The sequence below is a fragment of the Centrocercus urophasianus genome, unplaced genomic scaffold (assembly GCF_019232065.1).
Source record: "Centrocercus urophasianus isolate 14NV4802_14NV808 unplaced genomic scaffold, USGS_Curo_1.0 seq_14, whole genome shotgun sequence".
NCBI classification, from domain to species: domain Eukaryota; kingdom Metazoa; phylum Chordata; class Aves; order Galliformes; family Phasianidae; genus Centrocercus; species Centrocercus urophasianus.
Genome location: NW_024884586.1, coordinates 5,239,747 through 5,267,409, shown reverse-complemented (window position 1 = coordinate 5,267,409; position 27,663 = coordinate 5,239,747). Strand labels below are relative to the sequence as shown.

At 38.3% G+C, this 27,663-nt stretch overlaps 1 protein-coding gene across 5 annotated transcripts in view; it reads left to right on the top strand.

The window, feature by feature from the left end:
• ABCC8 (ATP binding cassette subfamily C member 8) overlaps positions 1 to 27,663 on the top strand; it is a 67,255-nt gene that overhangs the window by 4,110 nt on the left and 35,482 nt on the right. For all 5 annotated transcript variants that reach the window (XM_042813204.1, XM_042813203.1, XM_042813205.1 and 2 more), the window contains exons 4-14: positions 3,803 to 3,969; positions 5,926 to 6,168; positions 6,982 to 7,170; positions 13,713 to 13,877; positions 15,564 to 15,719; positions 18,611 to 18,745; positions 20,178 to 20,340; positions 21,960 to 22,000; positions 22,313 to 22,458; positions 26,734 to 26,836; positions 27,053 to 27,163. In XM_042813204.1, the coding sequence (XP_042669138.1) occupies positions 3,803 to 3,969; positions 5,926 to 6,168; positions 6,982 to 7,170; positions 13,713 to 13,877; positions 15,564 to 15,719; positions 18,611 to 18,745; positions 20,178 to 20,340; positions 21,960 to 22,000; positions 22,313 to 22,458; positions 26,734 to 26,836; positions 27,053 to 27,163 (1,619 nt within the window). The remainder of the gene's footprint in view (positions 1 to 3,802; positions 3,970 to 5,925; positions 6,169 to 6,981; positions 7,171 to 13,712; positions 13,878 to 15,563; positions 15,720 to 18,610; positions 18,746 to 20,177; positions 20,341 to 21,959; positions 22,001 to 22,312; positions 22,459 to 26,733; positions 26,837 to 27,052; positions 27,164 to 27,663) is intronic.

The following is a 27,663-nucleotide window of genomic DNA, read 5'->3' as shown; positions in this document are numbered from 1 at the left end:
TTAGGCTTTCTCATTTTGTCATGGCTGTGAATCTGCATTCTGTTGTAATTCCTGTCAAGTGGTAAAAAGTCAGCAACAGTTTGATTTGAGAAAGCTTTTCAGCACCAACAGACTGCATGTTGCAATATGCAGGCATCTTTTTCTGCAGGAGTCTATCTCTCACTAACGAAGTCACTCCTTTTTGAAAGGTCTAATTTAGGTGATAAAGAATAAAACAACTACAAGCAAATAAGAAACTAAATGAGGGTTTCTATCTAGGCATGGCAGCCTTCGTGGTTTCTTACTTGGGACTGCTTTTCTTCTTGCACTCTTCTCTTAAGCAGGATCTTTTCTATCTTTATGACTAGGTGGGGTTATACAGTCACATTTTTGGCAAGTTGGCATGCCTACTTTTAATGTCTTCTCCTAGCTCTACATGTTATGTTTTAGGAGAGCATGGCCCATGTGTTACAATCACCCCTAGAAAGCAAGCTTTCATTGCTATTGAGTTGTTTTTTGTTAGTTTGTTTTCAGATGTTCAATAGAGGTTTTGATAATTTAGTATTGTTCCCATGTTCTTGCTGTTAGATCACTAAGAGTAGCGCAAGCATGGATCCAATAGTTACCCTTTATTTGTATAATCCTTTCCTTGTAAAGATTTCTCTCACGATAATTTTGTTTGGTATTTTGAGTACTGGTGTTGGATGAGCTCTGGACAATGTTTGAATGATAAACAAATATGTCAGTGAATGTCAGCAACTTAAATAAGTGCAATTAGTAACTATGGTGCTAAACTTAATCATAAGAAATTTTCGTTTTGCAAGAATTTCCAAGGAATTTAGGAAATCTAATCTTAATGCTAACTCTTAGGAAAAAAAAAAAAAATTAAACTACATTCTATTCTAATTAGTTAACCTAATTTGAATCCCAATCCAGAGTCTTCATAAGCTGAGTCCCAGATCTTTGTTCCGAGTATTTTTTGTTTTTCTCTTCATTGTCATATTTTTGTGAGAATGCCAAAAAAACATTTTTAAGTTTTAATTATGTTTTTTTTAGTTGTACAAATTTTTTATTATTTAACCTTAAGAGTCGTTGTCTTTCAGTGTTAATTGCAACTGCTGTGTATTGAGAGCTGAGACTAGGCAATGATATCTTTCTGCAAACTAGCTCAGTGTATGGAGCTGAATATAGCTATAATTAAATCTGTCAACTCACTAGAGTGCAGTGCATGCATGAAGCAGCTTTCTCTTAGAACCTAAAAAAAATAAGGTAAATGGAAGCAATGAGGAAGAATTTATATTAATCATAATTATGGTTGAGTGTACAAGAAGAGAGACCAAAAAAGGGTTCTTCTTTACTAAGATGTTGCAAAGGAGATGTCATACTCTACACACACAGAGAAGTGAAATTCCACCTAATTTGAAGGTGTCACCTGCCTCAGCTGGAGGATCAGTGCCTGCAGTTGCACTTGGTAGCAGTATAAAACAGCAGGCTAACTGGAAACAGCATAGAGCAAAGGCTCTTTGGCTAAAGAGCCTCATTTAGAACTTACCACATTCAGTGGGAAAGCTCTCTTTTATGCAGAAACCCTTACAGGTCTGTCCATTCATTTTGAACAGATACAATTTTCCAATCCTGTCAAAGGGAGCTTTTGTTGTTTGTTTTGAAAGCTTTTTCACTCTATACAGTAAACAAATCAAATCCATTTGTTGTTGTACATAAGCAAGCAAGGGATGAATATCCTGTCAACTCGGGGAATTAGCACATTCTCTTGGGGTATTTCAGAACAAGGGTTGCAAATTCCTGTACAGATCCTGCCTCTCAGCTCTATGCCCAGGCTTCAGGCTACTTTAAAGTAGTCATTCTTTTTTTTCTTCTATAGTACAAGTTGTCAAGGTTTAGTGTTTTTGTTCTCTGAAGCTAACGATTGAGTCCAGGGTCCCAGAGTATCCAAACTGTTGGAGTGCTTTGATGTTACCTGAGCCTGTTTTTCTGTGTATGATCTTGACCTGTAATTATATTGCATCAAACATCGCTTTTCCAGTCCCACACTGATAACGTATGGCTCTCGGAATAATGCTGATTTTGGGACTTTTTGCGTAGTGTTGCAGAATAGATGCAAAACAGTTGTACAGTTTAGCAGGACACATTTTAAAATTCTCATACAGAAAATCTGCTAGCTTTCTTGACCCCAGAAATAAAACATTTGGGGAAAATTATGAAATAACAGGACTTATTATGCTGAATGAGGTAGTAGTATGAGGACACGTGACTTTTCTTTTAATTTAATAAGGATTTCTGCTCTTCTTTCTGTTTTACCAATCATAATTATAGGACTGCCTCCTTATTCTTGACACTAATCTAGTTTTCTAGTTTAAATATCTTGTACCTTAGCATCATTGTTCATTCGCTCGCATCAGCAAGCTGCTGATGGCTCTCCACATTTGTAAGCTGGACTTACAGTTGCTGATGCCTTAGAGCACTTTCTCTAGTGTTGCAACAAGACACTGAGAAAGCAAATACATGTCTTTCTTGTCATTTAGAGCACATCCCAGCTGTTGTGCCATGGCACAACGTAACAGCAAAAAAAACAAAAACCATGTAGAATATCATAACCCTATAAATTGTTTCCTTTAGGGTTGGGATCAGCAACTGGTTTATTGTGTAGTAAATAACATGGAATGCATTTCTAAAATCACCAGGGCTTACTGCAGGGATTACACTTATCAGTAGCACAAGCACTTCTAGACAAGAAGTTCAGGAGAGCTCTAGAACCTAGAGTACTGTGTTCAGCTCTGGGGCCCTCAGCATAAGAATGGCATGGAGCTCTTAGAGCAGGTCCAGAGGAGGACCATGAAGATGCTCAGAGCATGTGAAGATAGGCTGAGAGAGTTGGGGAAGTGAAGGCTCCAGGGAGCTTTTAGCAGCCTTCCTGTACCCAAAAAGCTCCTACAGGAAAGGTGGAGAGAACTCTATCAGGGAGTGCAGGGACTAGGTGGTGTTTTGTTTTTGTTTTTGTTTTTTTTTTTTTAGACTCAAAATGTAGTTTAGATTAGATGTTAGGAAGAAATTCTGGGAGTGATGAATCACTGGAATAGCCTAGAGAATTACTGGTGTCCCATCCCTGGAGGTTCAAGGCCAGGTTGGATGGACCCTTGGGCAGATTGATCTAGCAGATGTTCCTCCTTATGACAGGAGGCTTGGAACTTGGTGATCTTTAAGGTCCCTTCCATCCTAGGCCATTCCATGTACTCTGAAAAGTTAAAATTATATTTTATGAAGGTCTGAACATTCTCATGAATGTATGTCTGTTATAAATTACATATATGGAATTTGTGTTGTACAATAAGGGTGAAGAGCAGCAGCAGTTTGGAGAAAATACTTTTATGTTCCTACATACACTCCAGAGATTTGCAGGGTTAATGAGGTCAGTTTTCTTTCAAACCAAAGTTGTAGCAGCCTTGCAGCATTAACACAATTTGAAAAGCATCATTTATAGCCACCTTCTCTTTGAGGAAGCTTCTTCCCTTGAGCTCATAGTGTGGCTGCATTCTTACAACAGATAGAAATTTCCTTCATAAGATTTGACTTTGTAAAGCTTTCCAAGGATCACCAGATATAATGTGAAAGGAATTTGGATCAAACATTATCTTAACATTTTTGTGTCTGCAAAATTGAACGAGGATTCTGTTTTGACATGAGGATGTCCACTCTGGTTTTATACATTGTTGCATTCTTTTTGAATGAGTATTTAATAAGTAAGTACTGCCTTTGTGTATTTTCGCAATTACGCAGCTGATTAATTTTATTTTCTTCCCTACAGCTTTGTTGTTCTACTGGACTTTAGCTTTCATAACTAAAACCATCAAATTTGTAAAGTTCTGTGATAATGGAGTTGGATTTTCTCAGCTTCGATTTTGCCTCACAGGACTGCTGGTTGTTCTATATGGAATGCTACTGGCTGTAGAAATAAATGTAATCAGAGTGAGGGTAAGTTGAGTGTTGTAAGCCTCCTGTCCTTTTTTTTTTTCCCATGTTGCCAGGTGCTTAGTATGAAACACATTTGTAACTGAGAGAGAGAAAATCCAGTGATAAATAGAAATATATTCGAGAGCTAAACAGGAACCCAGTTTTATTCAGTCATAGCTTAAAAATGCCAGAATCAACTGTAGATAAATTTCACCTGTTTAAGTGTATATTACAAATTCACAATTTCAATTATCAAAAACAAATATTTCTAATACAAGAAAAGACTGGGTGAAAATAATTGTCTACTCTAAGAGGTCGTATTAGACGCACAATTAACATCTTTCATTTTGCAGGAGATAATTTCAGTAGCTGATTAATTGAGGCAAATAAAATTGCTATATAGCCTCCCAGGTGTGTGCATTTCTTTGTGTCTCCAGTCATAATCCAATCATAATCCAAAAAAGAGGTGGTTTTGGAACCTGCTGGGTAGATAATTGCCAAAGTTCTTGCCTTCAGCTGTCTCTCACCTAACTGTATGTGCAAATTAAACTTACTCTCAGGAGGGAAGAGAACTTCTTCCATGTAAATGCTCTTGCTGCTTCCTTCACCCTAATATATGTTTTATTTCTAGTAATACTATAAGCAACATGAGATGTACATATGTGTCATATATATTTTTTTTCTTCATGTAATAAAACTGCATTTTAAATGAGATTTGGTCATTGTGGAATTATAAGCCACAAAGAGGAATAAAAATGGTCACTGTCTACTGTCATTTTTAATTTTTTTTTTTTTTAAATTTGGATTTAATTATTAAGGGATGTCACTGGTGCATAAAAATTAACCAGCAGCATGGATTTTTTTACTGCCTGTTGTGTCTATGCCAAAGTTTGGAGAGACAGGCTTATTGTTACAGCTGCTGAAGGAAAGGATTGGGTTGAATGGAGAGTCAGCAACTGCTGGGAGCACTTTCAGGGACAGGGGCATCCACAACCCCTCTGGGCAGCCTGTGCCAGCACCTCAGCACTCTCTCCTTAGAAAAAACAACCAATCAAACAACAACAAAACCCACTTCCCTGACATCCAACTTAAATCTCTCCTCCTTTGGTTTAATACCATTCCCCCTATCACTATCTACCCTTATATAAAGCTGATCTCCCTTATGTTTACAAACTCCTGTTAAATATTGGAAGGTGAGGTCTCCATGCAGTTTTCTCTTTTCCAGGCTGGACAAGCCCAGTTCCTTCAGCCCATCTTCGTAGGAGAGGTGCTCCAGCTTTAGGATAACGTGAATTATTTCTTCAGCTATGGCTGGAGAAAGTATACCAGTGAAGCATATCCAGAAATCCTACTAGTACTGTAATTTACATACAGAGATAGTAGAAGTGGAGTGAAGTGTGTGACTGAGAACTTCTAAGAGGTGTATTTTTAAGAGATGTTTCATTTTTGAAAAAAAAAACAGCATCTGAAAAAGTTTTATCTTGACAATAGGAAATAATTAGGAATTTTCCCTTATTCTTAGGAGTTTTCATTTACTTTTTCAGCATTTAAGCCAGTGAAAGCATTTATTAGTGCCATATGCACTGTAGTACAGTGGTTTTCTGGACTCAGGGCAGCTCAGGTCCCTGTGTGTTTTGAGCTAGCTAAAAGTGAGGCACTGTGGTAAAGAAGATGAACCACTACTGCACTGTTGTGTTTTTCTTCAAGTATACAAGTTTGTACCTCGTAAAGAAAATGATGCTGAATGTTTAAGGTAATATATTTCTGGGCTAGATGCCTCCAATATTCCCATGGTGCTGGAGGTACCTGGATTGCTATGTTGTTTGAATTTGAATGCCTAAATTCCGTGAGTACTTTGGAGAATGTAAGCCTTTGATTCCCTGATGATCTGCTGTGTCCTTATCTCTTATATATTTGTTGTAGACTTGTATTTTCTATATGAGTGTGATTCTTTTGGGGGATTTTTTTGAATTTCAGAGATATGTTTTCTTCAAAACTCCTAAAGAAGTTAAACCTCCTGAGGATCTCCAGGACCTTGGTGTTCGATTCCTACAGCCGTTTGTGAACCTGTTATCCAAAGGAACATATTGGTGGATGAACACATTCATCAAGACTGCCCATAAAAAGCCAATAGACTTGAAAACCATAGGCAAGCTTCCCATTGCCATGAGAGCTCTGACCAATTACATTCTCCTTAATGAGGCTTTTGAAGCACAGAAGGTATGTGAAGCATAGAATTGTCAGTCAACTTTCTCACTGTTTACATTTTTCACTGCTTTTTATGCTATGACTGTGATAGAAAACTGTGTGAACAGTCATATTAATGAAGTATCGATTAATATAGGTTTCTCTATACAGAAATGTCACTCAGTTTTAGCTTGAACAGATAAAATTTCTCTAAAAAAGTATGCAGATCAAACATATTACTAGTTAAATGCATGTAAAATCCATATGGCCTCTATTACAATGCAGAAAGTAGTTAGTGACTGTACTCTCTAAAACACCATTAGCATTATTCCTAATAAAACCTTGAAGCCATTCAATAACAGAGTCAATATTAATGAGGTCTTATAGCACTGTTCTATGATGTTGTTTGAGCTACGGTTTGTCCATAAGAGAATTTAGGGCCAAAACTACCTTAGCTCAGATTCTGCTTGGCTCCCTACTGGGAACCAAGTGTATTCAGAAATGTCTTCTGCAGCCTTTTTAGAAGAGTGTAAACTTTTCATTCTCTGTGTTCACAGGAAAACAAAACCTGTCAGTTCCCTCTGTTGTTTTCCTACTCTTCTGGCAAGACACAAACATCACTTACTTGATACCTGTTAAGGACAGGAAAGAAATAATAGCTTTTTTTTCTTGTGAAGTGGAGAAGAGTACAAGTTCAGGCTTTGTAGAAGGAGTAATTGTGATTTCTGTGCTTTTCTAGTTCAAGGATTGCAGCTGATTGTCAATAAATTAAAGCAGGGGGAAAATACTGTATTGTACATGAATACAATTATATAACCTTAGATTTTCTTTTCGTATTCTGGACAGAACAAAAGGCCATCTTCTCCACAGGGATCCGGGTCAATTTGGCGTGCTCTCTGCTGTGCTTTTGGGAGACCCTTACTTCTCAGTAGCACATTCCGTATTCTGGCTGACTTGCTTGGCTTCGCTGGTCCCCTCTGCATCTCTGGGATTGTTCACAATGTTGGAAAAGGAAATAACACCATTCGCCCACAGGTACTGTCTGTACTGGATCTGGCCAGGACGGGGTTAACTTTCCCCACAGCAGCCCATGTAGTGCTGTGCTTTGCACTTGTAGCTAGGACAGCATTCATAATGTACCAGTGATTATTCCTGAGCAACTCTGGCACAGCATCAAGTGTAATAGTTCTCTCATTTTACTTCCACACAGCTTTTCCATTTTTTTTCCCCCTTGTGTTAAAATGCTCCTTATCTCAACCCATGAACCTTTTTTTCAAGGTATTTTCTTTTCTGTTCTTTTGAGGAGGGAGAGTGAGAGCAGTGTGGTGAAGATCAGCTGTCTATGTGTGAAACCATCGCACTGTAAAAATGTCATAAGAACAGGAATAAAAAAAGTAGTGCTAAAACTGTATATTATTGATTCCTTGTGAAGAGAGTGACTGCAATGTATTTCTGAATACTAGAAGTGTTTGCTAGTATGTATGTAATGGCTACTTACATTTATACCTGGGTGGTGAACATAAATGTGTTACCTACACATTTCATCAGGCTTGCATTTGGGAAGATAATCTCATTCAGGATAATGGTGAAACATTCAGAATCTTGCTCATACTGTCAGTATTTTTGGTACAGTTGTTACAGAGATTGAACCAACTGTGATTAAGTGCTTTTGGAAAGGCAAAAGGATGTTTTTATTTCCAAATGGCTTTTCATTTCCAAAATTAAGAGATGTCTAGGAGGATTAAAGTGCGCCTTTAACATCATGATAAAATACCAAATGGTATAGGTGTGAGAAAGGGTCTCTGCTAATGGCTCTGGAAGTATTTGTTTTGAAAGATCAATTGAAGCAAAGTTTTTAAAGATGCTATTTAATTGAATGATCCCCAAGAAGAAACTTCTTGATTTATAAATATTAAAAAAAAAAACGAAAAATATCAGGAAGTGTTTTTTCAGAAGGTAGGGTTACTTGGTCCTCATTTTTGAGAAATAACACTTTTTTTTTTTCAGCTCCTTTATTGTTTGGTAAAAGATTGATTTCTGAAATCTATTGACAGTGCTGGAAATACAGTCATTCACTCAAGTAGGCTTTGGATTAGATCCATTGTAAATATTGAAATACATTGAATGCTTTTCAGAAAAAAAAAGCCTTAAGCAGATATGAATTATTTATACATGTTGCAATCTTTGTCCTAATATTTGGAGAGTTTTATATACCAAATAGATTCAGTGAAAACCAGTCAAAGCAGGAAATTAAAAAACTAAGGCTATAGAGGGTATGTTGTGGCAAAGTGCTATGGAAGCTTTTAAGGTGCTTCTTGATAATTTGTTTGGAACACTTAAACGTCTCAGCTGAAATTATACCAAATATCTACAGGCTATCCTGTTTAATTTTCCTACTGAAATGCCAGCTAGTACTCCCCTGTTAAAATGCTTGTCTGGTAGATAGGCTGCTATTGGAGTGTCATCCAGCTTTGATATTTTCACCATGTCTGGCTAAGTGTGGCCTCGTGGTTGTAATGTATACCACTGGGGGATCACATAGCAGCAGTGTTCACTGATGGTGATAGTCCGTGAGTGACCATTAGGAGTTCATTTTACCTTTGATTAAAAGGCTCCACCAAGGCTTTTTCTTCTGTTTCAGCCTGATTTATAATGTGGTTTTTCTGGTAAGAGCCGAATGACTTTTCTGACTGAAAACTGCTTTCTCTGAATTAGATGAACTACCTTTTTAAAATGTACTAGGGTTTTCTATTTGAGCTGTTTGTAAATAGGCTGGTGTGTTCAGGGAAATCTCTTACATATATATATGCACATTGCTAGTCAGCTGATCCTAGTCTGGAAAATCTACACCTGCTCTACAGCTAGGGATATTATGTCTTTACTTGTAAAAAATCAGAAAAGAGAACCATGCCTTTTAAATTATTTGCTCCTGAGAGCTTCATAGGTGTAGGAAACAAACCATTTAAAACAACGTGTTATGAAAGTAAAGCTACTGGGAATAATTGCTTGTTTCTGATGTGCTGCTGCATTTGATGGATTTGGAGAGAATTTCCATGCAGTTGGACAGAATCAGACAAGCAAAGTAAGATGTGAGTGCAGTGGGGAGCATCTACTAAGCCATCACTTATCCTGATTTTTCTTCACTTGACGTAGTGTAGACTGGGGGGTATTGCAGCAAACTTGTATCTTTCAAACAGAGGTTCTGTCTTGGAAACTGAAGGCAGAGAGATAAATCTTAAGGTACATTTGCTCTGTCCTTCAGGTCCTTTGTGACAAATGAAAACTGCCACAGAGCTGGAGCTCTGAGATCACGTGGGTGTCACGGGTGGTATTTAGTTTGTGCTACAGTTAGCCACGACAGCATCTTAAATTCTGTCACATTCTTCATGTTTATTTATAACTCCAGTATCAATATTTATGGCCACCCCTGGAACGTTCCTGTGACACGAATTGGTCGGAGTGTTAAGCACTTCACACCAAAGAAGAGACTGTCAGAACAATAACCTTTATGTTTTGATGTTAGTGTCTTTTGTTTTGCAGCATTAGGATTGGTATTTGTACTGTGAGGAGTACCTGTTGACATAATAAATTGAAATGATACATAAACCTACAGAATCATTATTTAAAAAGAAGGCATAGGAGTCAGTGTAAGAAAAGGCCCAATATTGACATTTAAGACTATTTTAGTCAAGGGGCTGTAAATATTTGGAACAGTGGCCTTTTGCTTGGCCTTCCTCCGGGCTGTGCCTGCTAGAACTTTAGAAATTATGTTATCCTGAAGTTATCAGGCAGGTGGGATACTGAATATCTCCAGAACCATTTTGTTTTAGAACAAATCACCTAATTAGTTCTATCTATTAGTTTCTCAAAGTTATTTGCCATACATTGAAAAGGTTCAGTAGTTGTTCAGTTATTTATTTATACTTCCCAGAGGCTTTGTGAGTGTGCTTAGACAGTTATTGTAGTTTAGTTACACGGGTGCTCAGTGATTGTAAACCGTCACAGCCTGATGGTGCACGTGAAACTGTGCATATCTTGGTGAATAATGTCTCTGTGTGTGATGTTGAGATTTATATATATATGTGATATGTGTGTGTGTGTATGTGTACATCCTCCTTTCCTCTCAATTTGTATGCTAGAATGAAAAACGAGAACTTTAATTTCCCTTTTCCTCCCTGCTTACCTATTATCTGATGTTTTAATGTGAATCAACATTAAGTCAAAATGTCTTTGCTAGGAAAGTATGATTTGACAAAATGTATTCATGTAAAAAAAAATTTTTTTAATGAAAAAGTAGTATTAGCTGCAGTAATTAGCAGTATATGTAGGTCAGCATTAAAATTGTACTGCCTTTTTCACTGCCTTTGGTATGATACACTGTAATCTGCAAGCTTTGTGGCTGTGATAACACTAACATGATAGCAGAGAGAAAGGGATGTCTTTGACAGTTGTAATCTTTCAGTATTGCAAACATGTATGTTGTTATGTTGGATATGACTTTCACCCTGGGTGAGCCTGTGTTCAATTAAAAGGTAATTATCAAGAAGAACTGCTAAAATTATAGCTGGTCTGTGAAAGGGCAGCTCAGAGGAAATATTGTCACAGTTACAAGTTAAGATATGCTTGAGGACGTTTACATAACAAATGTAAATGATGCTGGGTTTATCCCAAATGTGTCTTTTTTTCTTTCTTCACCCAAACTGATGACTTAGGCAGTTATATTCTACTTTGAGAATGCGTGCAGTGAGCAGGAAACAGCAGGTGGCTCTTGGTCAGTTAAGTACTAGGTACAGTTTGTCCACCTTACATGTGCCTTATGCTTAGGAGCATAGATATTAAAAAGTGTGAAAATAAATTGGAAACATGTAATTGGCCATGGACTTGGCCACTTTATCAATTGCTCTTTTCCACTGTTAATGCTTTACAGATAACACAGGAGAAGACTTAGTTACACTTAAAATTTTCCAGATGTGGTACGTTTTCTAAAAGTGGTACATTTCCAGCTAAATATTAAGTCCTAGGTTGTCTTATTTTTTAAAATTACAGCATGAAGAGCTTATGTTCACTGTTTCATCTTGCAGGAGTCAAAGGCAAGTTAATCTGACACGAAAGGCTGAACTTGTAAGGCTATCAGTAATCTGGAAGAGTTCGCTCTTCCTTCACCACAGACCTTTTATAGTGTATAATGCTGCTATTGCCTGTTTGAATTACTGTAGAAGTGGCGGTCATTTATGGCTTAAAATCTATTTAAGTCACAAATAAATCCATAATTAAAAGTCTGTATCTGAACATAACTATTGGCATGTACTGTAATTGCTCAGAAAGTTTTACATCTGATACAAATTGAAGGAAAAAAGCACATCCAGCAATTGCCTGTGTTTTCTTTGAATTGGAAGATTCCGTGTGTTTGAATGCTTTCTTGGAAGGCTTTTCTGAGTGCTGATGCCTTATTTTTAGTTCAATGTTCCCATTCAAAACTGGTTGAAGACAAAGCACCTGGCTGAGCTGGAAATAAATTATTGAATTTATTCCCTGTTTTCAACTATGGAATTTGATGCTGAAGGAAATTTTCCATTTGTAAGGTATTGCACTGTACGCTTGCTTAAAAGAATATGGCCATGAAGAAGCCTCCTCACATGAATAAGGAGCATTTGAGTCAACAATGACTTACTGAAATGGAATCGTAATTACTAGCTTTGTGTCCAAGCCTTTGTTAGAAACTTAGTAGCAAATTTTGTAACAAATAAAACTATCTAGTCACATCTGTGCTGCATGGTGACAAAATGTCCTTTGACTGGTGTCTACTTTGGCTAGTGTTCGAAGAGTCAACCACAGTTCATTTTTAAGTGATCAGATGTTTATGGAGAATGACTCCTTGGTGTCAATAGATGATCTCCTGGACATCCCATGAGATGGTTAAGCTGTTGTGTGTGTGGATCAGGCTAGTTTCCTCTCTTGAGAAGGAATGGTGGAAGGCACTGTGTCAGGAAGCTGGGTGTGTTCTTATGTGTCTGACAGAGTAATGCAAAGGATCTTTTCAAAAGCTATTTTGTTCATTAACTGGTTTACTTATTGCAAAGGCAAACGTAGTTTTCTTTGCTTTTAAGACTATAAATTACCATAGTGGTGTCAAGGGGATAGATGGTGTGCTTGTTACATAATGGCAGGAACCATCATGGCTGTTCTAAGATGGAATAGAAAGAGATGGAAAAAGTGTCCTAGAGCTCTTCTTCTTCAGACAAACGAAGTGACTTGTTGCGTTGCCATAGCTATAAGGCCTCACCCCTCCTTTCATATTTCTTGTTGACCCTGCACTCTTTTCCCCCTTTGATTTAATTCTGGTACACATCACCCCATTCTTGACCCATAAGATAAAAAGGAAGCTAGCAGGTTATTTTTCCTGTGCTGCTTTTCTTGTTAGTGATTCACAGAATCACAGAATCACAGATAGTGATTCGAATTGGCTCAGCGAAGGATCCCATAAGATCCCAGAGTAGCACACAGTAAGCTACAGAAACATGCAGCTTGGAGCAGCCTTGGTGCAATTAAAGGCAGAGAGATGTGTACTCCTCTTTCAGCTGGCTCAATGTGATCTTGCAAAACCACAACTTTAAAACTAGATTTAGCCTCTGTATTAATTTTTCAGGTGGGATTTTTATAGAGAGTTAACTGCGAGACACAAATCAGATGTATTAGTCAATGAGTGTTTATGAAATGTGGTTTATGAAGTGTTACAGCAGTCTTAAAAGCTTTAACAGCACATAAACCATCTAGATTAGAAATGTGCTCAGAGAGGAGTACAGCAGAAATGGAAATGATGAGGAAGCCTGCTGGGAGGAAATAGAAGAAGGCAGCTTCCTTCTTCTGCCTTTGATGGCAGCGTAAGCCAACGATCAATGTTTTGAAGGAACCAAGAGGAGGAAGAGGAAGGAAGAGACATTCTAGTTTCAGGGGGTTCTCAAAATGAGGCTGACTCTGAACTAGTTGTGGCACTGAGCGTGTCGAATAAATGCACTGTTTTCCCAGTGGATTGCAGACATGCTTCAAAATGCACTTCAGTGACCTCACAAACATCCTAGGAGATAGTGACCACAAATAAAATAAATAAGTTAGTGCTGAACAAGCCTGTTAAATACCACAAACTGACATAACGTGTGTATTTCCAGGAGTTGGAAGGATGTGTTTTACAGCAAATGGAGAAGGTCAGTTTGGCGTTTGGTAACCTTAGATGTCAAAGTAGGGTGGCAAGTTTTTCTGAAGGGTGTTAACTAGTCCTTTCTGACAGTGGGCATTGCATTTCTTTAGCAAACGATGATACTGAGTTTCTCAAAACATCCTAGAATTTTGGAAGGATATCAGAAATCCTATGAATGTCACTTTGCATTTAAATAGAACTTACTGAGCTGGCAAATTGTATGACTGTCTCCTTGAACTGTTAAATGGTGAGGTTTCAGGTCAGGTTGTAAGCACTTCCAAAGTAATAAACAATGGTTATCTGCTTGTTAATTAAGCAAAACTGATGAGTAAATTGCAATTGCACCTGATTTCTAATTTTTTAATTTTTTTTTTTTTTTTAGACTAAAATTCTTGGTGTTTTCTTCATTTCATCTCAAGAGTTCCTGTCCAATGCATATGTTTTGGCTGTACTCCTGTTTTTTGCCCTACTGTTGCAAAGGACATTTCTCCAAGCATCATACTATGTTGCTATTGAAACGGGAATCAACTTGAGAGGTGCAATACAGGTAGCCAATGTATCATGTGGCTTGTTTTCATGCAATCACATATATATTTGTAAATATATATTATATCTGTAGTAGTTCAGGTCAGGTAAGGCAACTGAACGAATGCTCTCCCGAAGTAAATTGAACATAGCCATTGCTGTTAGATTGCTTTAATTTCAACCGAGATTCTACTTTTATTCTATATGATATTTTTCATACCCATTTATTATATTTGGTAGTGTACATATAAATATACTTTGGACACAAAGATAGATTGTATTTACAATGCCTGGAGTAGCGTGGGCCGTGCCATCAAACTACTAGGTGCTGTGAAGTCTGTAATTACTGAACTTCAGATCAGTAAAATGGAGGCCTTGTAATATGGTGTAACTGTGAACAGTCAGTCAAAGTTGTATATAGTGTACAAAAATCTGTGCCTGAAAGATGAGTAAGTGGGAGAGTTAGGAGTTATGTTACAGTGTGATGCTTCCAATTGCACTGGCTGATATCTGTCCTTTGACATCTTGAAAGCCAACCCTATAAGTTACAGTGTTTATCCACTGAACTTCATAGACCCTCAGAGAGTCTTGATATAGGTGGATGCTTTCAGTAGCAGCATAATTATTTAATCCTCTTTTGATCGTGCACTTGGAAGCAGTTGTCAGCTGCCAGACTTCTGGATTACACCTATTGGTTTTCTCTTACTAGAGTGTGGTAGAAAATACCTGAAGAAATAAAAACTTAACTTAAAGCGTACAAGGCACAAAACATATCAAGCAGAGGCAGGATAACTGACTGAAAAATATGCAGACTGCAGTGACTAGAAAATAGTAAAAGGGGAATTGCAAGAAAATAATGTTCCATTCCCATCAGTGTTGTTTAAGAAAATCTTCATTCTGTGCACTCAGATATTACACAGAAGCTCAAATAATGCCAACAGTCATACCATTCAGGCTGGAAGAAGTTTGGACATCATTTGAAGCAGCATAATTAATGTTAATGGCACTTTCCCAGCTGTTATTTAATGATAAATTCTTTTTTCTGTAATTTTTGAGTTTCTTTAGAGCTTTTGTCTCTTTGTTCCCCTGTATGGATCTACACCTGTTCCACATGCCCAGTATGACTTCATGCTTCATGTGGATAGTTGGCACTCGATCAGAAGACATTTTCTGAGTCAACGTGCCACCTATCAGTAAAATTTCATGACTTTTAAGCACAATTATGCAGCCTTTTAGCTAACAAGCTGGTAAAAGTGCCCTTTCATTATTGTGTTATGTGGTTCATTTTGTTTGTTTGTTTATTCATGGTGCCTGGTTCTATACTAAGGTAACTCATTCAGTGTAGAATCAGACCTTACATTATTTGCCTGTGAATTAGTGTTTGCTATGGGACTAGGCTTTCTAGCCAAAATATAAGAATATTCTCAGCTCTGAACCTGGAATATAGTTTCATTCTATAATGATCCCCAGGGGTGCGAAAAGGGAGTACTTAGACAACAGTTAGGTACCTAATTGTTCACTGTGCTTCCTGTGGGCAAGCAATAGGATAAATTTTTAATCATAACACAAAAGGCAAAACTTAACCTGTTTACATTCAAGTTCCTGAGGATTTTGGTTCCTTGACATGCTGGATGGTGCCTGTGTTTTAATTTGAATTAGTAATCTTATTTTATATCTTTATGCTAACAGTATTTCATCTATCTTCCAGACAAAAATATACAATAAGATCATGCAGCTTTCAACTTCTAACATGTCTATGGGGGAGATGACTGCAGGCCAGATCTGTAATTTGGTTGCCATAGACACAAACCAGCTGATGTGGTTCTTTTTCCTCTGCCCTAACCTTTGGGCTATGCCAGTACAGGTGAGCATGTTTTTTGGTTATTAATGTACATAGATTTATAATGATTGTTTGCTTTTGAATTTGAAATTGAAGCTTGAAAAAAGTCTTCAAGCTATTAATATCCATAGATGTCATAGATACCATAATCCATATCTATGAGAGGACTGTAGGTATTTAAGATTTTATTAGGATCTTCATCTTGTCTGCTGCCAAGTATGTTGTGCATTTGTAACAAGGATTTATAATGTGCAGTAGCTTATATTATTCCTATTCTGTTGTTCATTATGTCTGAGGAGTTAACTGAAGTATATTGCAATCATTTACCTTCTGAATCCCAGCAGAAGAGGCAAGAACAAGAAGCAGCAGTTGAAGCAAGGCTTGAAGATGCTTATTACTTGAAAGAAGCCCTCACTAGATTTGATCAGACCCTGGGAGCAAAAGGAGCCCCCTGTAAAGGCTTTTTCCCCTTCCATTTTATAAGCACTTGTGTTTGATTCCACTGGGATTATTTTAAAAAATCCTGTGTTTTCACATCTTTGGTTTATTGGCAGAGACAGTTTATAGTACTAATGAAATGATAACTTGTCTCTTTAAAAACTGGCCACAAAGAAATTTCTGCTTATAAGTGCTTGCTATCTTCAGTAATACAGTCACTAGACCAAGGATTTCTTTGATTTTTTTAAAAGTAATCAGAGGTATCACCAAGTTCATGGTGTATATCTCTGGCAGATAAGAGCTTTGGGATTCTGATGAAAGGTAAGCAAAGCATTTCATGACAGAATTGTTAAAAAAATATGATTGTTACCTTCTCAGGATTACTGATGAGAGCTTTCCCAGCTGACAGATACTGTCCTCTGCCAAATCAAGTGTTACCACTTACTGCTTACTGTCAGCCTTGTAGTGTGTGTATGACAAGACTAGAAGCACTTGCATTAACATTTACAGATTTCAGTACTTTTCAGATACTTCTATCCATGTACTTCTATTGAGAATATATTTTTGTTCCACACATGATAAATAATATAGTCCTAGGGGAAAGCCTTTTTAGTATAAAAGAGAAAATTGAACTGAGGTCATGTTTAATCAATTGAAAACATAAATTTTATTGCAAAGATTCACCCTTTCAGTGGCCAAGTTAGAGAAGAATAAGTCGAGCTAACAACTCCCTCTGGATCCAGTAGCTAGAGAAGCTTTCCCCTTGTTTGTGAGAAGCTGAGCTTCTGTTTCTAGAATTAGTGTGTCCCATAGTGACTGGAGTCCCAACCAGTGATGGGGTGGCAGTAAATCAAGACATCACTCTTCCATGTAGACTTTGTATTTTTGAGCATCTATTGACCGTATGCTATTCAGTGCTTTCTTGTAATTTGAGTGCCTAGTTGTCTGCCTATGAGAATCAGTTGGGAATTAATATCTTGATCCCTGAAGACAATTCATGTTCTGGAGGGGAGCTCTTCCAGGACTATGGTATGCAGGTCCTTGCATGTGTTTGTTGGTTTCATACCCTCATGAAATCCCTGACTACACTTGGAAGCAGATTACTTGCTCACACTGTGACTCATTTTAAGATTTGCATTTAGTTTGTCTGCAGATAGGCATCAAAAGATGACTAAGAAAAACTGATTTATTCTCTGTGCACCTTGAATTGTTGTTCATTTGTTGAAGTGTTGATACAGGAGTGGGTGAAGTATGTATGCTGTTCTTCTTCATGGAAGCACCCATTTGACATGAATATATATGGGAAATGATCAGCTTGTGACTGCTGAACTCTGGAATGATGGAAAATTGTGTTTCCATGTGGGTTATATGAGTATGCAAATATTGTAGGAGTCATAGATAATGGTTTATGGAAATTTCCAAGTTATTATTTTTAATTAAAGGCAATGATGTACTCAGTTAAATTTCTATTACTGTGTCTTGTGATCTGACTAATTTATTAGCTATTACTATATTTTATGTAATAGAGTGTCAGTGCTTTAGATCATTCAGGAGTCAGACATTAGAATAGTGGTAATTAATGTGAGCAGCTTGTGCATCTCTTTCCAGAGAACAAGACTCTGGCTTGCGCTCCAAATCCTTATTTATCCAAAGACAATTTTTTTTCCCTAACCTTTTAACAGTTTTTTTTTATCTGAATTGGGGATTCTGACTAATATGCCTATGATGTTACTTTTTTGGGTACTCCTCAGCAATAATGTCATAAACACTGAAGGCAGTTATCATTTAAAATATATCAGTTGCATTTTAATGGTATTGCATTTTAGTTTCTATAGTAAGCAAAGAATTATGAGAATTCTACAGAGAAGGAAGGTGTTGTAGATTGGTGGGTTCCAATCATATTGGAAAAGGCAGATTCTTCCCTGGGTGTAAAAAGGCTTAAATGTCGAAGAAAGATGCTGTGTCATCTGGTCTGCTGAGAATATTTTGTAGGAAATGTAGTAAAGAAGGGAAGTAGCTTGATGTTTTACTTACAAGCATCTTAAAATAACTTTTGTATTTTATTTAAATATCTTAATGTTCTTATTTTTAAGTAAAAATGTTTTAGGTAGCTGTGGAAGTTGTTATAAAGGATATACAAATCTGCACATCATTTTTTACTGTTCATCACGGAGGATCCATGAAAAGTTAAACTATGTAGCTAGCTGGAGTTTTCTAGTTGTTTTGCAGTGTGAGATTAAAGTCAGAGAATCCACAAGCTGGGGAGAACTGCTCTAGGCATATTTGATCCTTTGACAGAATATTTGACTGATGAAACCGTGACAGTGATGCAGAATGTAGGATGTTTGGGGGCAGGACTGGCTGCAGTGCTGGTGGCTTGAGTGTGCTGCCTGTTCATCCAGTGATTGGTTTTTGTGGAACGTACCCCAACTAAAGTCAACCCAAGCCTTTCACTCATTTTCTTCTCTTCCCAACAGATAATTGTAGGAGTTCTTCTCCTCTACTACCTTCTAGGAATCAGTGCCTTAATTGGAGCAGCAGTAATCATAGTACTTGCGCCTGTTCAGTACTTTGTAGCAACAAAACTCTCACAGGCCCAGAGAAGCACATTGGTAAGTGTCCTCACACTGGCATATGATATTAATATCACCACTGATCTTTATGCACTGGCCTGTGTTTAGAATTACAAAGCAGATGCTGTGAAATTAACCAAAAGCTGATTCTCAAGCACTGTGCAATGTTCAAGAATATGAAATGCAAGAACATGAAAAAAGCAGTAAAGATGCAATTTGTCTTTAGGTTTGTATTTTTCAACCAGTACATCTTTCCTTAACAGGAAAAAGTTAAGATTTTTCTGCCTTGCAAATACAAGTGATCAGTGATCACTGTCTGAAATGACCTTGTGCAGCAGATGATGTCCAAATAAATAAATCATACAGGCTAATCTGTCCAAGAAAGTAGGAAAGCTGTGTTCAACCTCAGGATGAAATGGATGTGGAAATCTATGGATGTAGCTTATTTAACACCTGAGGGCTATCTCCCGCAGCATGTTCCTCAGCTGGGGAATTTTGAGATCTGCTTAGTCATGAGTTGTGTCTTGGTTCCTATCTTGCCTGAATTGCTTGTATCACTGCTGAGAAATTTGTCTTGTCCACCTTATTCAGAACATTTTCCCCATGTTTGATAACTGTTGCAATGCCAGGGAGGCCTTATGAACCTGTAATGATGCTGGACAGCAGGATGTAGTTGTTGAGATCTCTTCTGAAACAAATCATGTGTTATGAGAAACTTGTGTGCCTTCCTGTGAGGAATGTAATGCATCAACAGTATACACTTTCTAGTAATGTAGACAGCATTCATCCCTGTATCATCCAAGCAGAGAGTCAGCATCAGAAGTTCCTGCAGATGGGAAAAGAGTATGTTGTGCTTGGATTGTCTGTACTGTGCAGTGAAGTGCAGCACAAAGATCATTGAGCCTGCCTGAAAGCTGGAAGCAGAGTAACTACAGTGCACTGTAGTGCCAAAGCCAAGCAGCCCTGCTCAGAATCAGGGCTCCCTACAGAAACACAGCTTCTTGCTAATACAGCCTGGCTGCTTTGAAGCCTGGCACCATTGTTTCCACTTCATGCTGATTTGGCAGTGCAGCGTGCCCAGTTGTAGCTTGTCTGCTTGTTCTGATCTCCTCTGTACACATTCAGAGTGCCTGTTGAAAACCCAGCCAGTGTGCTTGTCAGATGAAGTCATGAGAGGGTACAAGTGATCAGAAAGCTTTCAGAAGAGTAAAATTTTCAGAACAAGGTATGTGAACTAGGGGTATAAGCCAATTGACTTCTCCTTCAAACTCTCACCTTTGGAAGGTGAGATTCCTAATCTTTGCAAAGAACAGCAGAACATCCAAATAAACATTGTGTCCATAGATATAGCAAATAGTAGAGAATGCTTGAGTGATTACAAGAGGCTGCATACGATTTTTGTGGTCCTTATGTTTAAGGGCCAGGTGCTTTAATTATGCTCTCGAAGTAAACGTGTGTGCCAATGTTGCAGGAGTACTCCAATGAGAGACTGAAGAAAACAAATGAGATGCTCCGAGGCATTAAGCTCCTTAAACTCTATGCTTGGGAACACATCTTTCACAGCAGTGTGGAGGAAACCAGACAAAAAGAAATGACTAGCCTCAAGTCTTTTGCCCTTTATACCTCTATATCTAGTAAGTCTTTTTCATTCTTTATCCACTACTCAGCTAAAGGACAACTGCATTATTAGCTGTTAACGAGTTTGCCGTTTCTCTGTTGAGATCATTTTTGGTTGCTTTAGGCCCTGATCCCATACTCCTCACTTTCTATTTAGTCAGACGTTCCACTTCTTTAAGTAGAGTTTTGCTTGTACAGGAAATAAGCCTAAAATAGAGAGTCAAATCAAAGCTTCATAGCATTAGCTATTCTAAAGAGCTTTTAAGGGAGAAGCATTTCAGAGGCTAGCTCAAGCCAGTACTATTCTTTCCTATAATATAACATTCAGATAGAAGCCTTTGTTGATGTTTATCTTTTTTTTTTTCCCTCCTGCACAATCCAGTGATAGAAAATGCCTTTGCTTTGAAGCTCTAGCAGGCAGTCAAGTCATGCTGAAGAACATTATTTATATAATCTGTGAGATGTTAATGAATTGGAAACTTGAGCAGGAAGTATTCAAAGGCTACAAGCTACCTGTACTAATACCTTCTAGACTAATAAAGGGGAACCAATTACTTGGGAAAATAACTTCCAGTCTAATTACTGTCATTTGCTTACATTTGCCCAAAAGAGGCGCAGTTGTCTGACTTCTCTGCCAAGTGATCATGTGAGTAAGAGGGCAAGATCTTGATCTCACTGAATTCTGCTGATATTGAGATTTTCATTGACATACAAGACCAGATTTTCTCTCTGGGGATCCTGAGCTCTCTGTGCTTGTAGGAGTGTTGTGTTGAAATGCTTCTGTTGCATTTCAACATAAAGCATGAATGGATGGTTATTACTACGCTGCTAACCCATATTCCTGACCCATCTAAAAAAGACTCCTGTACACAAATGTTATTGGTTTGCTTCTCCCTCTTCATCTGTTAAATAAACTGTAAATGCTATGATGTATGAGTAGTTACAGTAAGAGAATCCAGGGCACTGAGACAAACGCTGTTACAGGAAAGGGGAGGACAGGTTCGTTATTTACCTTTTAGTAACTCAAGGCCCATCTGAAATCAAAGCTCTACCATGCTTGGATACTACTAGAACGTCTGTCAGTCTGCTGAGGATATTCATAATCAAAGTAGGAAGCCTGACAAAGCCAGTGTCATTATGCCTAACCAAATGGCATAATCCACCTAGTTCCACTTTCTGTAGCATTTGTATGGAAGCGTGAGGTCTTGTGCAGGTTCCCATCTGAAGTAGGCAGCCTCCATGGCAGCCCCAGTGGCATGACCTGCACAGTCTCTCCTGGAACTCCCTTCCTTGCACTGTAAAGCACTCAGGCTGCTTCCCAGACCTCATAACCTGCTCGGTCTTCCTGCTGGTGTCCCATGCCTGAACTGTATGTGAGCGGAGTGCGCTTTAAAATCCATAGATTGTTCATCTCATCTAGATTGCACTGCTGGGTTCTGTGTAACTGAAGAGATTAGTTTTGTGGTAACTGGAGAAATAAACTGAAGGTATTTAGAAGAATTCTGTGCGTGGATAATTGTCTTTTTTCCCTATTTCAAACATGGAAAAAATCATTATAAAACAGCTAGTAGTATTTTAACATTTACCTTGTCTGAATGGAAATTGTCTAAACATTTCTACATGTTTTCCTTCACAGTCTTTATGAATGCAGCAATACCAATTGCAGCTGTGCTTATAGTAAGTATAGACTTCTCTAAGTAATGTTAATTGCAAACACATTTTCAAGTGTCGATGTTGAGATGAGGAAGAGGGGAAAAGATGCAAACCTGACACATTTGCATTTCCACTGGGAGAGAATGGAAGATGTTCACTTTACGTCTGTGTCCAGAGGCAACAAGGAGTAAGCAGCACTGTTCCAAACTATTAAGAGGATATAAATAATGGTTCTTAAATAAGAGAGAGTAAACAGAATGCTTGTGGAATTTGAAGTCTTTGTGCTTTTTCCTTCTTTATGACTAAATACTGATGATAATGTCTATATCTTTGTAGACATTTGTGGTCCATGCTCATCTGACAAGAAAGGCTGACTTCTCTCCATCTGTGGCATTTGCCTCCCTCTCCCTGTTTCACATTCTCGTGTCTCCACTGTTCCTGCTCTCCAGTGTGGTTAGATCGACTGTCAAAGCATTAGTAAGGTGAGAACCATAAAATGAATACCTTTGCTTCCTCTTCTTGGACTACAGCTCATTTTGCAATTGTAATTTTAGAAATAACACTGATTATTTATCAGTGATCACTCTAAGTTGCTTCCTTACCTTGTGCCTTGCATAATGCCCTCGGCTGTAGCATGCAGGCCAAGTTCTTCACTGGTACAATTGTCACAAACAATGTTTTGTGGTCTGCCATTACTAATTTATTGTGTAAAATGTATTGTGTAAAATGAGCTGTGATGATACCACATGTGACATACATGTGGTCACAAGAAAGGAGGTGAAAACTTACTGAGAGTGTGGTTCTGTCAACCACCCGATTGATTCCTCCTACATGAAGCATGTAGAAGATGATCACAGGAAAGCATGTGTTTCAGTGTGTGTCATTTGGGCTTTGCTCTCCCAACCACCTCTGCATGTTGGCCTGTTATTAGAGAGTTGCACTTAAAACAAGCAAACAAAACCAAAGCATAACACTGTGGACATAAAAGTGGCAATATTAGGTGTGGGAGTAAGCAAATGACAGAACATCTGCTCTAGAGGGGATGAATTTTAACTCTGTTATGAACGCATTAGCTTTAGCATTCAACACCTGAAATAATAACCACTACTTGAGTCTTTTTCTCAGTAAAACGTGTTTACTAGTTTTCCATTGATTATCAGCAGCTTGGTGTTTGAAACAACAACAAAAGTCCCAACTCCTGATACTTATCATATTCAGTGAAGGACACTTTGGGCCTGTTACTTTGTTACACTCCTTCGTGATCTCAAATACAGCTGTCTAAAATCTTGCCTGAAGTATTGGACAGATACTGGATACCAGCTCTAGCTTAATGGTCTTTGTGCCGCTTTGGAGATGGAAAGGAGACTACAGCAGGAACGTGAGATTGCCCTCACTGTTTAAAAATTCCCTGACTGTGCAAAGTCACAGCTGTCTCCACTCTCTGAACAAGTGTGAAATCTGAGAGCGTCAGCATCTGGCCTGAAATATTTTGCAGGCACAGTGGTAGCCCCTTGAGCTGTGGCGAATTGTCATGCTAGGAGTGCAGCCAGCTAAGTATCTAGGGACTCATGCTGGTAATGGTCATTTATTTGGATTTGTGGATGGATTTTTTTTTTTGTCATTGAGTTCTGTGCCTGGTAATGCCACAAATCAGTGCTAAAATGATTAGTGTCAGCAAGTAGCAACCGCTAGCCAAGTTCATGAGTGATTCTTTAGTTATCTTTTTCCTGGCAGGCTATTGCCCTGCCATTTACAGTGCAGGCAGGAGTCCCCAGTTAAAATTGTGCAGCAAAGTAGACAGGAAGCCTGTTTTCCTGGCTGTCTTTGTCTTAGTGGTACACTTAGTGCTACAGAGTGCATTGCTCACCAGTGCTACTGGTGCTGTTCTGCATTCCCCAACAGTCAGTGCAGTTCATTGGAAGCAAATGCCAGATATTTTCAGCCCATACAAACACATGCTTACTTAAATACCTTGGTAAAACAGATGCTAGAGAGCTGTGTCTGTACTAATTGAGCACAAGTAAAGTCTACTTGCTGTAACTGTGTCTTGCCATTACACCTTGCTGCCAATAAGTAGCTGATCAATAAGATTTGATAAGGGTAATTAACTTCACAAAGCTATTACTTAGCTTTCATTAGGCTCAGATATTCTAATTGTGTTTAGCAAGTGTACAAAACAGCTCGTCCTGCAGTGGCAGAAAGGAATTGGCTGAGTGATGCAGAAAATGATCCAGGAATGGAACAAGCCTGTGAAATGATATTAAGAAATGTGTTACTGGCTTTGAATCTTGGGCATTTTGCAGTCACTGCTTTGTTAATATTGGCTAGAATCTCTAATGCCAGATGCTCTTAAAGATAAGAATCTCCACAAATGAACTTGCAGATGTGTCATGTGACAAAAAGATAGTGGCCTAATTGCAAAACAGCATCTTGGATTGTGGTTGACATCCGGGAGAACGGTGTGATTCACAGCAGTAGCAGAAGAGATTTAAAGCTTATGTTCCACATAAGGATACTGCAAAATTCCCAACTCAGGGGGCCGAGGTGTTTGCTCCTGGGTGAGAGAGGAAACCACTGTAAGGTCTTTAAATTTTAAACAGCCAATTCATTTATTTCTTACATGTGAAGTCTTCAAGGACCAAGGAAAACGGTGTAGAGTTTTCTATCAGAAAAGGTCAAGTAGTGAGAGTGGCATTATGTATCTCACTGAGTTTAATATGAAACTGCTTTTTTAGTCAGCTGTGCAAATAACTGTGTTTTAATCAATATCTCGAGCGTGGAGCTTAAAAATAAGATTCCCAGTGGAGAGATATTGGAGTTCTGGTGAAATTGCTGTGTCAGCTGGAGCTCTGCAGAGAGCACAATTTCTTTGTTTTTATTCTTCATGAGTGTACAGTGGTGAGACACTCTGAAGTAGCAGTTGGTGCTTCTAAGATTTGCTCACAGCTGTTTGTCACTGCATGTCCTCAGTGATTGTCTTAGAGGCAGTAATACCAGATTTAAGAAAAACGTTAGGCAGGTTGCTTGTAGAGAGAAGTCTTGGTGATTAGAGCACAGCAAACTTGATATAAAACCGATGAGCAGGGAGCACCAACAAAACTATCAAATAGCTTAATAAAGATGTGGTCTTGTTTGGGTTCGTGATGCAAGGATATGAGGATATGTTTTCTGTCTTTTCTTCCTCCCTTCTTTGTCGTGAAGAGGATAAGCAGAGGCCTTTTGTATGTGCTCTTTTCAATTTCAGAGCAATTACTCAGATGTCAATGTATGCCTGTAAAGAGTTCACCTGCTGCTGAGTCCCAGTTCCATTTGGTGGTGGTAGGTGGTGGCTAGACCATCGTTTTGGTCCGTTTAAGAACATTTAAAGTGTTCTGTTTAACATCTTGTTCACTGAAAAAAGGGGCCCAGGCCATTCCTAGCCCTGTGTAAATATCTAGAGACAGGCTTATCACCTCTTCCTTTGAAGTAATAGGCCTTTACATTTAAGAAACTGTGGTCTAGCATCAGGCCTGAATTACTTATTATTCTTTTATTATTCCTTTTGTCCCATCCCAATTAGTTCCTCTTCCTCTCTTAAATCTCTTAGGCTGTAATACCTGTTGTACCCAAATCCACCCACTGTATCTCTCAGTACTCAGATAGCTGCAGTTATCCAAGTGAGCAGGTTGATAGATAACCTATAGCACAACTTCTTCACTGGGCACTTCCCAGCTGGGCACAATCCCTGCTTGCAGGACACGTGCTGACTGTAGAGGCAGCCAGACTTAGGTGATCTCATAAAGCCTTTGTCCATGCACTGTTTTGGCACCATCAGAGTATCCTATGAGGCTCCTAGAAGACACTTTCTTCCTTATGAAGAAAGAATCCCCAGTAGATGAATGCAAAATAAATGCTCATTTTGTATATATATATTAGATCTGCATACCAACAGGTCAGCACATCTCACTGTACAATAGTACGATTAGTCTAAGGGAAAGTATTAAAATCAGTTATTTCAGTTGTTCTCTGTAGATGTATTTTAAGAATTTAGGGCCTTCTTGTACATTACAAATTTGGATTGTTAACAAACTTATTTCCAGCCCCTTTACCATTAAGCTCAGAGTTCAATCTGTGTAGGTTTAGAAATTCAATTTTCTTGTTTTATAAGAAGGTTAGACATAAATGTTACAGAGTCAGGCAAAGAGATCAAAATGATGTCATGATCTGTTAAATGCCATAATAAAGGCACACAGTCTCTTAAATAATTAAATGTTAAACTGCTTGGGAAAAGTTGGTGTGTTACTCTATATCTCACCTACTGAACGCTCTTCTCCTTTTTCACGTTACCTTGTGCTATGCAGATTTCATGATTCTTAGTGCTTGTTTGGAAGAGCTGTCTGTGCACTGCTTTGGTTATACAGCTAACAAATCCTACATCAGTACATGGCTTCAAAACCAGCTACTGTTGGGGCTAGTCTCCATCACAACAAGTACCTGAAAAAATCTTGTGTAACCTCTCTGATGGCATCAGAAATTGAAAGGCCCGAGAAGCCTTTGCAGAAACCACTAGAAAGTCACAGCTCTTATAAAACAATCAAGCACATTTTCTCAGCTTTGGTGCAGTAATGTCTCACTGAATGTTTTCGTAGGCCTGTAACAAGGTGAAAACAAACCACACAACAGACAGTGATTGAAGTACAAGAAGGGATGCTCGTTGCAGTGGACAAAAGTGTTGTATTGAACCAGAGTTCAAGCTGTAATTCTGTTTTTCCTTTCAGTGTGCAGAAACTGAGTGAATTCCTGTCAAGTGATGAGATTGAAGAACATGATAAATGTCCAGAGCTAAGAAGTGCAGATGCTCAGAGCAAATATCAGGCAGTGGTGAGTAATAATGTTTAATTGCAGGTGAAATGACTAGAGTCACTTTTACCCAGAGTAACTTTTTTGCTTTTCTATCTCCTACTGGTTATTACTGTGATTATAAAAACTTGTTTCAGCACCCTCTAAAGTATAGGTGGCAACACTTGCTGGTGCTTAGGATGCTTTGCTGGTGCTGCCACCAATTACTGTTATTTCTGCCTTTCTGTTTTTTCACAGCCACTCAAAGTGGTGAACCGCAAGAGGCCTGCCAGGGAGGAGTGGAACAATTACACCTCTCACACGAGAAGACCAATCAACATCACAGAACCGGATGATTTTTGTGTAAAGGTGATATGAAGGTCGCTGTAATAACACTGTTACTATAGCACATGAACAGGCGCTTTTGTATTCCAGTAAGAGCTTCAAATTCAAGATCCAGTAATTGATCTGAAGCTGTCAGATGCTTGTACTCGTACCAAAGATCACCCTCCACCTTTCTTTTTTATGCCTTTTGATTTTAACCATTGCCTACTGACCTTTACATTGTGATTGTGTACATCCTTCTGAATTTCACTCAGCAAATTTCTGTTTGTGATATTGAACGTCCTCTTTTCATTACAAGAATTTCTCACTTCTTTGAAGGCAAATTGAAGTTGCTCATACCAGTGCTCTTGATCAGCTATAGAAATGACCAGAATTAAGAAAAATCCTGATGGTTGTTACAGTGTTGATACTGTTTATTTAAGAAGTTGGCTATTACATTTGCATTTCTGTCACAAGACAATGAGTAATTTTGGTTTAGTGGGACCAAGTATAATAATTGTTCAGTGCTTTCAGGGTTTTCTGGA